The sequence below is a fragment of the Neltuma alba genome, unplaced genomic scaffold (assembly GCF_004799145.2).
Source record: "Neltuma alba isolate B1F8T4 unplaced genomic scaffold, ASM479914v2 tig00011850_pilon, whole genome shotgun sequence".
Classification (NCBI taxonomy): Eukaryota; Viridiplantae; Streptophyta; class Magnoliopsida; order Fabales; family Fabaceae; genus Neltuma; species Neltuma alba.
In genome coordinates this window covers 801545-813610 of record NW_021636455.1, presented here as the reverse complement: position 1 = coordinate 813610, position 12066 = coordinate 801545, and the positions used below count along the sequence as shown (strand labels likewise).

Here is a 12066-nt window from a genome sequence, read left to right as displayed (position 1 = left end):
GTAATTTTTTATTCTAATTAATATAATAATATATTTAAAATAATCAAATTAACAAATTTTATATACTCTAAGAAAAATGAAATTTTATTTTTTTTAGGCTATCTTTTTTTCCAACTTTAAAATATATTTAATAAATAATATATTTATAAAAAACAATTAATTTTATATATTATAATTTTTTATTTAAATAATTTTTATAATATATTTTTAATTATAATAATGTGTATATATATTTTTTTTTACTTAGGATAATATATTTTTTATTTGAAATAAATATTATAATAATATATTTTATGGGTAGAAGTGGAATATTAAAAAAATCATAAGGATATAATGGTCCAAAATTTTGGCTCCCCTCCAAAAACCCCCAATTTGGAGGGGAGCCAAAATGGGGGAGGGGAGGGGAGGGGAGGGGACATTTCCTCCAAAATTTTAACCAAATGAGGGGAGGGGCTCATTTTCCCTCCTCTCCCCTCCCCTCCAACCAAACACACCCTTGGAATATTCCTTTGTGGATAGTGAGCAAAGTTGCCACAAAGTGACAAAGCAAACTCATCAACGACGGTCGGCCATTTTGCCAAGTAATCTTCCAGTCCAGAACGTAAACAATCCAAACACCGCAGGATTTCTTATTTTGAGGATCGCGGTTTCAACTTTTCATATACAATGGACCAAAATTTTCAGCCAATCGTTCGAAAGTCTCTCTCAAATGAGTAGAGTAAATAGTTTTTTTTTTCCCCCCCTAAATGCGGCGCAAAGAAAGAAAACATAACGATAAAGAAAGGAAAGAAAGATGAAAGTCAAATCTGACACATCACAATTAATTCAATAAGATAAATTTCGGCCATGATAAGCAGCTAAAATTATATTATAAGCACTTGCCAACTGTATTTCACAGTGTGGTTAAAATTAGCTAAGCGTCAAATTTTTTCCCCCAATTTTTCATTTTTATCCTTACGCGAGTCAAAAAAAATCCTGCAATGGTAGTTGATGCCAAACATCGCGGAACTCTTCCCCCCCAAAAAAAAAAGAAGAATATATATATATATATATATATCATTTTAACTCGGAGATAACTTCATTTCTAAAATCTTACGCAAGCTCAACCTCCTCTGTTATAAGCAGGATTTTAGGCCACCGACATGTCACTGGTGCAAATATCTTCTTTTATGTATTGCACTTGCGAACGAACATGTGACGAGATAACGGGAGTGTTTGGATAAAAACCAAACCATGGTTTCAGAAGTGCTTTTACGGATTACGAAATAAATGTGGAGGAGGTTACCTCGTTTTGCGGAAAAATGTTTCTGAAACCACGGTTTTTGAGCATCCAAACAAGCCCAACGTCTCACACTTCTTTAGTTACAAAACACTGACGGTTTTTTTTTTTTTTTTGCGATGCAACAAATTTTGTAGTTCAGCCAAAAAAATAATTTTTAGAAATAAGATGTCATAAAAAATATAACACGACCATTTTACTCTGCTGAATCTTAAAACTAATAAATAAACATATTTCCCTATCTCAACAGCTTAACCTTTAGCCATCTTTACGCGGCTCTTGTCAGATCATTCTTTCAATTAGGTTAAGCCATATTTACACGGCTCTTGTTAGATCATTCTTTCAATTAAACCACGCCAACATTTTACCAAAATAAATTAAACCACACCAACATGCTCTTTACATCAAGTGACAACAAAATCCATGCACATTCGACCCATTGCAAACAAGTAATCAATCAATCAATAATGCTACAACCGTGCATCTCATGGAGGGGATAACAGCGAAAAATTGAGTGAATATCTAACATTAGAGAAACTTTGCAAGAACCAAATTATACATTCAAATTAATGAACCAAAGGATCATCCAAACGAACTGCCAGCTCATGCTCCATAATAATGTACTTCTTCGAATTGACAAAGACGTGAAAGGGAGTGCTTAAAAGTCTCGGAAACTCATTTTTGGGTCAATCATTTTTCCTCTACCACGGCCTCCCCTTCCCCTTCCCCTCCACCTGCCTCTCCCTCTACCTCTTGAACCGAAACTCTTCCCATGTTTCATCTCCACAAGGGAATGAAGCAACTCATCACAAAGAACACAACCACGGTGCAGTGTAGCTCCATCTTCCAGAGGAGTTGTTTTCTTGTTGAAGTCCACTTCTATGATCGTAGAGTCACAATCAGGGCATCGTTCCTGAGTTGTGGAGATTCTATGAGCACCTTGAGGAAGAAGAACAAGGCAATTGCACATATTGCAATAGAGTCGCCACTTGGGAGCGCTTACTGGGTCCAAGAAAAGGGTCCCACTACACTCAGGGCAAGCACAGACCCCTTGAGAAACCAGAGAGTTTGGGCAAGTGGGATGAGGACAGAGGATGCATGGCATGCCAGCTCCCTTCCCTAGCTTGCCAGAAGCACCAATTTTAGCTGTATTGATGAGTGCTTCAATGCCCTCAAATGGAGGATTGCTGTAGCAGTATGGGCAGAGTGGGAATGATTTGCCCTCTGGGCCAGGCATGGAGCAGATCAAAAGCTCAAAGTTGTCCAAAGGACAAGCCAGTTCCTTGTACAGCTGGGGAAGAAGATCAATTGCTTTGCTAAATCTTCAGTTAATTCAAGTATGGTTAAACAGATATCGGACACAACAAAACATAGCAAAAAAGGCAATCTCAAATAAATAGAAATAGTAAGTGTATACTGCGTATATAAAAAATCACGGAGGCAGTTTTTTGTCTTTCACTAACTTGAAAGAAGATTTGAGTCCATGTAATTTGATAGGTAAAATATGCTACCTTCTTTGGCCAGAAAAATGCATTACCTTAATTGTTCCCTTTTGTGGAAGATAGTAAACCTCCTCACATGTATTACAATACAATCGTGGTGGCTGAGAAGAAATGAACTTCATATACCGCAAGCATTTACCACATTTACTAAGAGTACGCCCTGAATCAGTAAGTGCGGAGAATTGTGCTTCAAATAATGCATCCATATTTTCAATCTGATCCAGATAGAAGGGAGATGAATATAATTAGAACACTGTAACCGTCTATCCATGAACTCAGCAACTTACTAGCATATGTTATGCTGGCCTAAAAACATGGACCAGAACCGTAAAGCACGTCAGAAGCATGTGCACCACAGTCCAATAAAGGCCCACCACATGAAAATTAAAGAATCATATATAAAGATAAATATCACAAAAATTTTGAATCTTTAATCAAACAATTCAATGTTGCATGGAGTCAGAATAGGGGAAAGAGGAAGATGTAACAGAGACAAACAAATTTTGGTTTAAGTTGTTAACTCGACAGAAAATAAAGAAATGAAAAGGTACCATGTTCTGAGAATAATTATTAAAAAAAAAAAAACTCGAACTCATGGATCCATGTGGTCATATGGTGACCAAAAATATAGAATCGATAGTGAGGTCAACCAACCTTCTTAACAAAGTAACTAAACTTCTGCTTGAATTGTTGTAGCACATGCTGCACAACATGAGAATGATCTATCTGACCCTTAGCGATGAGAGTAATTTGCTGCTCAATGAAGCTACGGATATCAGGTAGGCAGAGGTCTGGATCAATTGACTGATAACCTCTTATTAAACTCACACCTAACGGAGTTGGGATAAGCTTCCTGCCTGCTTGTACCTGCAATGTTGTTATTGAAGTGAATAACCAATACATTGAAGAACATTCTAGATTGGCATATCTATATCCACAACCTGCACATAATTCCGCTCACAAATGTTGTTGATATGTACAGGAATTGACGCATCTGTTCCGATCCCATTCTTCTCCATAAGGGAAATCAGCTCACTTTCACTCAGATAATCTGGAGGGGTAGTGGTCCCCTGTAAAATTTATTATTTCAGGTGTCAGATGCATGTTCAAAATAATAGGCTTTCAAATGCAGCCTGACTTTCATAACTCCCCCCTTTTCTCTTCATGTTTAACCATAAGATCTCATCAACCTAAACTTTTATCCCAATTGTATCCAAGCTACAACCTCCTATTGTTGCCAAGTAAAGGTAATGGTAGGATGCAAGAAAAGATGGAGGATACAGTAATTTTCTTTCTTTCTTTTTTTTTTTTTTTAAATATAAGGACCAAAAGAGTGAACTTTTTTAATGTTTAATTTCAAAACTTAAGAATTAGCTTATAAGCACACTTGCAATTTATTTATTTATTTATTTTTTTAAACAACAGCTGGTTGTGAAACCAGAGCAAACCACAAACATAGGAAGCAGTAAAACACTGAGCAAATAACAGCGGGATTAACGCAATTTGTCCAATTCTAGCATGCAATGAAAGAAATCTTTTCTTTCAAAAAATTGCATGATACTTATTTTGAAGTACCCATTGCAGTGCACATGCAAGTACAACTTGAATTTAGAAGCGCCCATGGCCCATGTAACCCCCAGAATAGAACCCATTTCCAACAACAACAAAAAATCCCTAAAAAGGAGAGAAAAAACTAGGTAGGACAAAAAGAGTTGAAGTAAGAATTAAAATCCCAGACTTTGTATAGGCACTGAATTTGAGTAAGGGAAATTCAAGTTACCTCGCATAGCTCCATTTTTGACACATCAATTTTCTGCCCTCTTGCAAAGGATGGAATATTTTTATCATTTACTGCTAACCAAGGCATAATGGTTGTAAATCCTTTGGCAGTAACATGCATCCCTGTACAATGAAAGGACTCTCCACCGACTGAAAATTCTACCTTTCTCCTGGAATGAAAGGCGAAAAAGGCACGTTATTTCTGAATTTGAATTCTAATCTCTAAAGTTGTAAGAATGCTTGTCCTAGTTGAATCAAAATCATAACAGCAGAAAGGGTGAAAGGGAACACCTTTTACCTTTTATACTTGCAATCAGGGGAGACTGTTCCCATGAAGTGCTGACAGACATATTGGTACAACTTCCATGCGTCACTGCCTACCATATCCTCAGAAGTTGACCGCATTGGGGTGATAGGAGGGTGATCACCTACATCTGTTCCTAATCGAGGTTTGTGATAACCATTGGTGAGTAGCCCCTGGACATAATGACCCCATATCGGATTATTTGCTTGTGCAGAGAGTACACCCTGAAAGTCAAATGAAGGCGGGTATGCTGTGCTTTCTGTGCGCGGATAGCTAGAGAAGCAACATGCAGAAACCAATCAAATGTTCAATATCTACATTACATGCGACATTATAATATAAGATACAAAACATATTATGAAAAAAACCTGATGAAACCTTGAGTATACAAGCGCTCAGCTAGTTGCATGGCCAACTGAGGTCCAAATCCTAAAGCACTTGACGCAACCTGGATAGAACAAACATTGTACTCAAGCTACAATTTACGTTCATCAAACAAATGAAGGTACAAATTAAAACCATAAACATTCAACAAACTGAGCCTTGAAAGTAAAGTTTCAATCTTCACGAGCACAAATTTGAACTGCTTTAATGGCCCAAGGAAAAAAATAACTTCCTGTTATATTTAAGAAAAGAAAGCAAAAGATAATAGTTGTTTTCATTTAAGAAAAGAAAATATTGTTAACAAGCTGGTCAACGCTTCTCACCATCCCAAGAAAAAATATCTGGGTATTGTTCCTTCTGTACTAAACTCAACCTCATAGTCAAATACCCATTCTCCAGCCAGGGACAGAAAGTCATGAAAAAAATGCATCTAGCATTACGATCTCTTACCATTTAGCGAGCTTTCAACTCAAATGGCATGGTAATGTAATCTTACTGTTTCATTCGCCCTTAATCAGATACTTGGAGCGGGATTTTTTTTTTTTTTTTGGGGGAGGGGGGAAGGGGCGGCGGGGTGGGTTTAGACTAGCATCATAATAAATTGATGATATCAAAGTCTAATATCAAACTAATTCATCTTTACTTCCATTCAGTGCCAAGATGAAAAACATCTTTCATGATTACTTAGAAATGTTAATTTCACATTATTTTTGCAATGAAATAGAGGCATTCAGCTAGTCCATAATGATAAAACTCTCCTTTCTTCAATTAGCTGACAAAGAAAAATGTTGGTCAAACACTGGTCAGCTAAGAAGCAAATAATCCGTAATTATGGCCATAACTTCTTGGTTCTAGAAGAAATGTTAATTTCACATTATTTTTGCAATGAAATAGAGGCATTCAGCCAGTCCATAATGATAAAACTCTCCTTTCTTCAATTAGCTGACACAGAAAAATGTTTGTCAAACACTGGTCGGCTAAGAAGCAAATAATCCGTAATTATGGCCATAACTTGTTGGATCTAGACAGACACTATAAATGTTTTAATATTAGAGCAAAGAAATAAACCTATCTTCCCCAGCGTTTTTTTCCTAACCTTCAGAAGATTGACTGTATTCAGACCAACAGGGCGGCTTTTAGTTTTCTGTTCTTCAGATACATCAGTAACTTCCAAAAGTCCATTTTCAGTTACTAACTTTTGAAACATAACAGCAACCTGCAAAGTTGATTAAGCATAAAAAGGATATCTTCCAAGATCTTGAAAAAAGTACAATGCAAAAGAATAAAGATTTTACATTCATGTCAAATAATCTGCCTCGGTTCCATTCTAGCTGAATTTCATAGCCATTGTGTGTTATGTAAGGGTGCAGAGTCCAAAACTTTTCTGGTTTGAAGGTATTTATTTGCAAATACCGCTGCACACAAAAGCCTAAGGTAGGAGTTTGACATGGCCCATAGCTGAAATACACAAGCAAGTGACGGAATCAATCAGTCTAGTGATGCTAAAATTTGAATTGAATTATTAAGAATGCCACTAAATAGAATTTAATTAAAAAATTAGAAATTAGTGGTATTTGTGGCCTTGTGTCACCAATTTGCGATGTATTCTCAGCCTAAAAAGTAGAAAAACTACCCCCTTCCTGGTGCCCAAACACATCTTTGGAGATGAACCAAAGAACAAAGCACAATGAAGGCAAAACGCTGATATAAAAATAACAACTATTTTGATATGGCGTATAATTGTGAGCCAACAAAACCCAATGAATATACTCGACCAATTGCTGTTGGTGCAAGCTGTGGTTCAGTGACAGTCAGAATAGCCTGATATTATTTCAGTGATCCAGTTTTCAGTCCGTTTCAAACCTAGAAGAAGCAAACCTCAGTGCACTCAGGTTACACCACTAACTTCAACATTTAGCTTGGGGCGTGGCTTATGTTGAAGCACCAAAGAAAGGAATAACTATAAGGTTCTATTCAATTAATCCACCATTACTTTGCTGATGAGAATAATTTGGTATATGTGAAAGTTGCATAATTCTGCATCTTGACAGTTCTTAACAAGAAAGTGAGACTACCTGTTAGGAGAGACATAATACTACCATTATTTATGACTTAAAAGAAACGATAGAAGAAAATAGCACAACAGCGTATAGAAGACAAGTCACAATCAAAAAAGAGAAGTGAGCAGGAAACTAACGATATAACTCTGGCATCTAGGTTCCCATATTTTCCCTGGAAATAACTCGTCTGAAATCGAGTAAAGGCAACCCCAACTTTTAAATCAATCTCCTGCCTAGCATCCACTGCCAGTGCCTCATCTCTGTTGGGTTCCACAAGTTCATCCAGAGCCTTCAGAATATCCTTCTCAGTAACAGAAGAAAAGCGTGCACGAAAAATCCTCTTCCGAGCTTCATTTACATTGAAGCTAGTTGATTTTATAACTGGGGAAAATGATATTCAAATCTTTCAAATTTTGAAATTTCTACTATGACTCAAAATATAAAGCATATCAAATAAAACAGATAAGCATGAGCTCAGTTCAGGGAAGAATATATTCATTCAATATACTAGAGTAAGATTGAGTCACCTCCAGTATCCACTGAGCCAGAAGGGATACTGGAAATTTAGCAAGGACAACCTCTAGCTACAAAAACCATGCACATCATAACACGATATATCTCTATGTTCCCTGCGTATGCATGGGTATTAACATTACCGCATGAGGCGTCTAGCATTATTATGCTGATAAGAAGCTAATTACATCTAGAATAGCCTTAATTCAAGGTAGGGTCTTGAATATTTTTTGTTGGTTACGTTCAGTAGTATAGGTCAAAGTAAAGAAGGTAAGTTTCTGGGAAAATACGTTTATTTTCAACAGATATTGATCATGATTGAATTAAATTCCATTACACTCTCAAGAAATAAATAGCAAGAAGCCTAGGTTTTGGTTTCATATTAATGGAAGCACGGCTGACAACATTTGAAGGACAAAAAACAAAATACAAAGAAAAGCAGTTAGCAATAATTAAAGGCAGCTTTCTCCTACTTTTAAGCTCGTGTTACCAAAATAATATTTTACATTCCAGTGACAAGGTTCATATGCATTAGACCTACTAAAATATCAAGAAATGAAGGAAATAAAGAATAATAATGACAGTCATATAATGTTAATAGAAATAAGATTACAATTACCTTCAAAACATATATTTTCTCCTTCACGATCACAGTCTAACCACAATACCAAATAATGACATCCACGAGCTTCTTGATTTAGATGTCTACATATATGTGCCTTAATGGGGTGAAAAAAAAAACATTCTGATATAAATAACGAATGAAGGTCCATAAACAAGACCAAATGCAGATGACACTCTTTAAGCATTGGGTTGAACTAATACTTGACAAATATTAGAAGGAAAAACAGAGATCTATTAAAAAAAAATTCTGACTGGCTATCCAACAGAGGTGAATTAAAAAACTACAGGGTTAAAATTCTGGCACTTCTCTTTATCAAAATGCATCAAACACCACATAAAAATTGTAATTCCAAAGCACCGTATTCTTCATTTTCCTCCAAAAACCTCAAAACCATGTAGGAAAGAGATGGCTTTTCGTTTCAGTGCATAAAAAAGTCAGGGGAAAAGGCCTTTGTGATGTCTATGCATCTATAAAAGTCTGTAACAAATGGCTCATGTTGATCCTATCAAGTATCACAATCTAAACAAAAGTCAACCTGATAAGGAGCTTTAAACTTCCAAAACAAAGCTGTAACAACTTGGCAGTTATTTAAAGGGGGGGGGGGAATTCCTAAACCCTTGTTAATGAAAAGGCGAAAGGAGGCAAAAAAGCACCTTGCTAACAGCTTAAGCTTTAAAGTGCTATAATTTTTTGACATGATATTTGAGCTTCTTCGACCAAGTAACCCATAGATGAATTCTTTTATTAAAGTCTTATTTGGAGATATATTCTCATAGCATATAAAGTATGATCAAGTTGGATCTCGCTTTGGGTATCAAGGATAAAGGAAAATAAAGCCATTTTACCTTCAAATTTGAACTATATAAGTGTAGGAATTACCTTTGGGTTTGATTCATTCTTTATAACTGGAGCTTGAAAAAGATCTGAAGGATCTATAGCTGTCCAATCCTGATATTTAGCAGGAAAATCTACACTAAATTGACAAGAGAGGAAGAAAGACTGTGTTTAATATTAAATCAACGAAAGCTTAGGCTTGTGCAATATGCAAACAGTAGCATGGCCATCCCCATAAATGAAATGAGCAGAAAAGCAAGGACGCTGCTACTTTCCAGTAGTTGCACTTCCAAAGACAACGAAGTTGTACCATATAACAGATATAGATGTTCATGCTAAACAACTCAAGCCACTTAATTATCACTGGATGCACTATTGTTTTCTCTTTCTGAACAGAATCGCAAGGAAAAAAATTCATTTTCACGCCTCCTTACCTGCCTCAAGACCGCAAATTCTTTTTATTCCAAGTTTCTATAATTCCCATTAACATTAATTCAATGACAATTCCCCTGAAGGATAATGAAGGGAAAGAAGTAAGATCATGGGTTCTGTTCCACCAAAATCTGTGCCAGTGTGTTGATTACCAATGAAGGTGATAGTGATACATGTAATGCATTATCTCTCTCCCACACAGTCAACCCTCAAAAAAGATTAGTAACAAGTTGTCCGTTGCTGGAAAAGATGGTAAATCAATACATAATCAGAGTCTCGGTCCACCATTTTTCTAAAGATAAAATAATTTAATCCTATTTTCCATATTTGACTAATAAACTTAATTTATTTTCTGCCTCTCAGTCTCTACAGCCTAATTCCAGCAAGATGATCAAGATTATAATCCGCTCCAGTAACACAAGATAACACCTATATATGAGCATAATCAACTCAACAAATATGACGTGACTCATTTTCCCCAAAAAAAGGGGGGGGGCCGACACCGTTTTAGAAATTTTCCTCCATGAACAGTTAAGTTGGTTAGCAATCTTTGAAAATTGAAGTATTTGGTCTTTGTGGGGGAGTACAAGATCAAGATACCATAGCATAATGCCATAAAGTATCCACTACCAGAAATTCATCCTGAAGGAAAGAGAGGAGTCTGCCATGAATCAGAAAGTATGGACGTAAACTTATTCTTGCTGAGTCAGGAACGATTGATGAATAATTATAAAGGGAGTACCAATGTATAATGCAGTATTTATAGAAGTCCTAAGAATTGAGTATTTATTTGCCAGAGTTGATAGAAAAGGACCTAAATATATGCCCAATAACTGATGTTACTTTGAAGTGTGCACGGGATCCAAGAAATATCCCCTCAAATTCGTGAATTTCTGTGCTTCCTTTTCTTGTAGACATCTGCATACACACAGTGCATTTCAAAAATCAATGAAATTTTAATGAATACAGCGCTAGAAAAAGGACATTCTAAGCCGAGAAATGGAAAACATTGACGGTCAAGAACATAACGGCACAAAAAGCACAATGGAATGAGCTAATTCAAAATTAACAACAAAAAGGAAAAAGTTAAGAGACCGATGAATGAAATTTATTTCATAAACTAGTGAAAGCTTTAACAATTAACATCTTACTGAAGATTTCTTGTTTCATAGTCTACCAAAGCGATAAATCCAACTAAAAATAATACATTAACAATGAATAAGTTCCGGATGAAAGAGGACTAGGAAATAGAGAATGATCACTAATCACTGAGTTTCAATATTTCATAAATATTATAAATACAAATACTAGGCCAAAACGAAATGAAAGTAGCAACCTTTCTTTCCCACAGTCACACACGCTCCCCACCCCAAGGGGCCAAAAAAATACCAATTTTTCTTGGAGATAAACTTGTCAAATACAGCAAGAATGAAGCTTCCACAGTAGACTCGTGCGGTCCTACTTTTTTCTTATTATTGCTGTATTAGGAAGCCCGTAGTGGACTAAACTGAAGCTTAAGGTTTCAACATCGCAAGCATGCAAGCAGAGGAATAGCACAGGCCAGAGTACCTGACCGCGGGAGAGAACAGACGCAATAGAAAAAGCAATGCTAGGCTTCTCTGCGACCTGTAAGCGACGACAGCATATAAGAACCAAAATTCGCAAAGCAATCCATGAAAGTATACCAAACAATCAAAACTTGGGTTAGTAACCATGAGAACTTTGGGAGGAGCCATATCGATTATTGAAGAGATTTGCTTTTCTACTCCCTTGTAGATGTATCTCTGTATCTACTATCTCGCTCCTAGTTTACTGCTGAACTCCTTTATTGCCCGTCGAGGCAGGATTCCCTCGGTGACTGGCAGGAAAACTTTTTGCCAAGGTTTGTGATATGCGAGTAAATGAGATTCGCCAGAACAAAAGAGATTACTATTTTCACCAAAAAGTAAAATGACTCTAATTTGGTTCGGAAAAAAATTGACAAAAATTAACGAATTTTTCAAGCGTATACGCGAAGGGAAAATGAATGATGGGCGTATAGTTATCCAATATATTGCAATATAATTGAATTGAAATCGAGCATTGTTGTGTAATTCTAATATAAATATTTTCATTCACAGTTTATATTTAGATCTTTAGTCGTATTTAAAGAGTATTTTCTTAATCCAATTATTGTCAGTTAATGCCACAGTTAAAATGAGCTATTTGGAGCATAAGTTTTTCTATTATTTCACTATTCATGATAATTTGAAATTTTAAAATGTATATCATATATGTTTTTAACCTATGATCTTGAGCAGCGTTTGTTTTGAAACGCAAACCAGGAACAATTGAACTTTATAAAATATAGATTA

The 12066-nt window shown here is 35.9% G+C and overlaps 1 protein-coding gene across 1 annotated transcript; it reads right to left on the bottom strand.

The window, feature by feature from the left end:
* Positions 1-1641: 1641 nt before the first annotated feature.
* On the bottom strand, positions 1642-11588 carry LOC114718512 (DNA topoisomerase 3-beta). Its single transcript, XM_028903853.1, has 15 exons — positions 11425-11588; positions 11282-11338; positions 10527-10630; positions 9326-9419; positions 8441-8540; positions 7446-7689; positions 6544-6706; positions 6345-6464; positions 5233-5312; positions 4859-5137; positions 4562-4730; positions 3723-3851; positions 3436-3648; positions 2817-2996; positions 1642-2570 (listed from the first exon to the last, which is right to left on the bottom strand). Exons 1-15 carry the CDS (start codon positions 11446-11448, stop codon positions 1938-1940), a joined length of 2589 nt encoding a protein of 862 aa, XP_028759686.1. The 5' UTR covers positions 11449-11588; the 3' UTR covers positions 1642-1937.
* Positions 11589-12066: the final 478 nt, after the last annotated feature.